The sequence below is a fragment of the Microtus ochrogaster genome, unplaced genomic scaffold (assembly GCF_000317375.1).
Source record: "Microtus ochrogaster isolate Prairie Vole_2 unplaced genomic scaffold, MicOch1.0 UNK1, whole genome shotgun sequence".
NCBI lineage: Eukaryota > Metazoa > Chordata > Mammalia > Rodentia > Cricetidae > Microtus > Microtus ochrogaster.
The window spans coordinates 1,990,625-1,994,186 of NW_004949099.1; the positions used below are offsets into that span (position 1 = coordinate 1,990,625).

A 3,562-nucleotide genomic window follows, 5' to 3' on the forward strand; every position below is an offset into this window, starting at 1 on the left:
TGGAACATCTTGTCTCTCTGAGGCGTCTGCCCCCGAGCGGAGAGCTGTCGAGTCTCTGAGCTCACTTCCTCTTCCTCCCAGCATCTGCTCCTCCCACCTATGTTCTAACCTATCAGGTCAAGCAGCTTCTTTATTTAAGTAACCAATGACCTTCCTCCATCAGGGGGGACTCACAGTGGCTGAGGCCCTAACCAGGGCCAGAGAACTCACAAACACTGGAACATAGGCTCCAGGCAGTTATAACCTTCCCTACTCTCTCTGAGTCAGCTGCAGAAGGTTGAGGAAGCTGGCCCTGGAGAACCAGAGCTCAGCCAATGAGAGTTCCGCATATATTCGGCCCCCATACTGAAAGCAGAAGTGGGCAGAATACGTGAGGAAAGCACACGGTCCCTAGGGGCCTGGAGCGAGACCCAGTCATGGCCCAAAGACCTGTCTAGTGGGAGGGACAGGGGCCAGTCTGCAGAGGGGGAGAGGCATGTGGCAAAGAGGGGTATCACCCTCTGCCTTAACTCTGGGCCAGTGTGTCTTCTGCTACCTTAGAAGTGCTGAAGAACCAGCCACAGGACATGTTGGTGGCCTCTGTCCCAGGTGGCGTGACACTTGCCCTGATGAAAATGATCCAGTGTATCTTAGGTGGTGGCACTGCTGTTTCCAGCCTCAGTTTCCCCCTCCATCCCTAAACCCATCTGAATCTCTCCAGACCAAAGGCCAATCCTTACTGTGTTTGTTGATCTTGGCCAACCAGCCGTGACCACAGCACTGGCCAGGGGTCTCTTCCTTTCCCCCATGGTCCATCCTTCCTCCCACAGTCCCAGGAGCCCCACTTTCAGCCAGTGTCACCCTAGCCCGGGATTTACCAGCCCCCCATCTTCTGTGCACATGAACGTCTGATGAGTATTGACTGACATGGCTAATAGTCACCATTTCACAACTATGAAATTATGATTTATTATAAAGATGCAGCCATTTGCAGTTTAATATCATGATATTTATATCTGACCATTAGGCCTGATTTTGATTAATATCTTGTAATGCCAAAAGCACTAATTAAATGGAAACTACATTTTTCTTGTAAAGAAAACATGATGGTTTCTAACGGGGGTGGAAAATGATATCACACTCAAATGAAAGAGGCTGTAAAAGCAACTATGAGATATTATATTGATCTCTGGTTGCAGCCGGGCTCTGCCTCTGAGAGATTCGGAGCTGCCAACCTGCATCTCTACTAGAAATGGAAGGAGAAGGTGCTAAAGACACCACGGACAAAAAGGAGCCTCCCTCACCACGTCAGAGGACTACAAACAGGCATTCTGGTGCTCTACCCCACTCCTCAGGGAGGGTGCAGCGCCAGGGCCATTGCCCACATTTATAAGGAACTCACAGCCAACCATCACTCAGCTGAGCATCTTCTCCTCCAGGAAGCCCTCTCCAACCACTAGGACCAGGCAGGGGGCACCCCGGTTGGCCTTCAGACACACCACACAAGGCCATAAGTTGTGGTACAGAGGTGCCCCTCCCTTAAAGTGAAGTTGGCCTACATTTCCATGCCCAGGGCCCTGGAACCCTGGGCACCTCCTGCCTCTGAGATAGGCCCTCGGGGCTGTACTTAGGGGGACCCTGGGAGCCCCCTGCCTCTGAGATAGGCCCTCAGGGCTGTACTTAGGGGATAAGCCAGGCTATTTTCATCGTTTCCTTCCTCCACTCAAGCAGCAGCCACCACTGCCGGTTCCCACAGCCCACACACCACCACAGCCTTGACCAGGATGCCACCAGCTCGCAGAAGGTATGCCCCACCCAAGGCCTCACAGGTAAGTGGTTTCCTTAGTTCCAGCATGACCTCCTGCCTGGTACCCACTCCAGACGAGCTGGCAGAACGAGAGGGGACACTGTGCCTCTCCCTTGACCCTCTCCACAAAAAGATGGACTGTGGGAGAACATTTGCTCTGCCATGTCAGCCAGCAACTTGGCTGAATCAGGAGCCGTGTGTCAATCAATGGGCACTCCCTGAAGCCTCCTGTGAGTTGGACCCTGGTAGGAGAGCAAATGCTTGAGAGGGGGAAACAGTCCCTAGTCCTAAGCTGGGAGGGAAGGCGGGAAACGAGGCAGAACCAGACGGTCCTGAGACATTTTCCTGACTCTGCCGTCTGCCATGGACTTCTGGGCGACCCTGGGCGAGTGCTTCCTCTCTCTGGGCCTTCATTCCTCAGCTCTGGCCACTGGCCTAGACGAGTGGCTTTAGACAGGTCCCTCTGAGGGCCCCTCTGAGCTGCCAGCTGGAAAGCCCTGCAGGTGTTTTGAATCAGGCATCATGAGAGACGGCCAAGGTGTAGAATGTATGCCATGGCCTGACTCCAGGCTCAGGCAAGGGACTAGGTCTGGAAGGTCCATTCCTAGCCTCTGTGGCCAGGGGCTAAGACTGGAGTCCCTCAGCAGTCACCGCTCCCCTATCTGAGCAGGGGCTGGGTCTCCGCCAGAGACCAGGAAGACCCGTCCCTTGCTACCACACTTCCTGGGCTGCATAGTGAGTTCCAACCCAACCTAGAGCACAGAGTTCCTGCGCCCTCCAGAGGCCTGGAGAGAAGGGACACACCTTTGTCCAGCACAGGTATCCTGGTGTAGGCTGACAGGCCCCAATCTCATTGCTCTCTGCCCACAGCAGGCCTGCCGGATGACTACCTGGGGACTCCTGTTTCTGCTCTGGCCCATGGCCACAGCCACCCAGGCCTGCCCAACGCCCTGCACCTGCCAGGCCTTGGAAACCATGGGGTTAAAGGTGAACTGCGAGGGGCGGGGCCTCACAGCCCTGCCTGTGCTGCCAGCTCACACTCGCCAACTCTTCCTGGCCAACAACAGCCTGCGTTCAGTGCCACCAGGTGCCTTCGACCACATGCCTCAGCTGTGGAACCTCGATGTGACACACAACCCCTGGCACTGTGACTGCAGCCTCACCTACCTGCGCCTCTGGCTGGAGGACCACATGCCAGAGGCCCTGCTGCACGTCTACTGCGCCAGCCCTGACTTGGCCACCAAGCGTCCACTGGGCCAGCTGACAGGTTATGAGCTGGGCAGCTGCGGCTGGAAGCTGCCACCATCCTGGGCCTATTCGGGGATCTGGTGGGATGTGGCACTGGTAGCTGTGGCCATACTGGGCCTGGGCCTGCTGGCTGGCTTGCTGAGCACATTCACAGAGCCTCTGAATTGAGCCTAGTCCATGACACCAGGCTGGAAGTCCAGACCTAAGCTGGGTGCCCAGAAGCACCGGCCTGAGTCGGTCCATGCCATCTAAAGCCCACACAGGAGGAGCTGCTGAGATCACTCAGTGGGAAAGACACTTGCTGCAAAGTCTGAAGACCTGAGTTCAATCCCCAGGCCTCATATCATAGGAGAGAACCGAATTTCACCTTCATGTTCATTCTGTTGGTGCACAGCAAATAAATAGATGCGATTTTAAAAATCAACAATGAACCCACTGAATAACCTTTTTTTTTTTTTTTTTTTTTTTTTTTTTTTTGATTTTGCGAGACAGTCTAATTCTATGTCAGATGTCTAGTTGACAAAGATT

At 54.4% G+C, this 3,562-nt stretch overlaps 1 protein-coding gene across 1 annotated transcript; it reads left to right on the plus strand.

Annotated features, from left to right (window-relative positions):
- The first annotated feature begins 2,668 nt into the window (after nucleotides 1-2,668).
- Nucleotides 2,669-3,202, plus strand: Gp9 (glycoprotein IX platelet). The gene has a single exon (XM_026788069.1). It carries the CDS (start codon nucleotides 2,669-2,671, stop codon nucleotides 3,200-3,202), a length of 534 nt encoding a protein of 177 aa, XP_026643870.1.
- The last annotated feature ends 360 nt before the right edge of the window (nucleotides 3,203-3,562 follow it).

Bases quoted from the DNA above. Each gene is read 5' to 3' on its own strand.
- Gp9 (XM_026788069.1), top strand. From the start codon at position 2,669: ATGACTACCTGGGGACTCCTGTTTCTGCTCTGGCCCATGGCCACAGCC.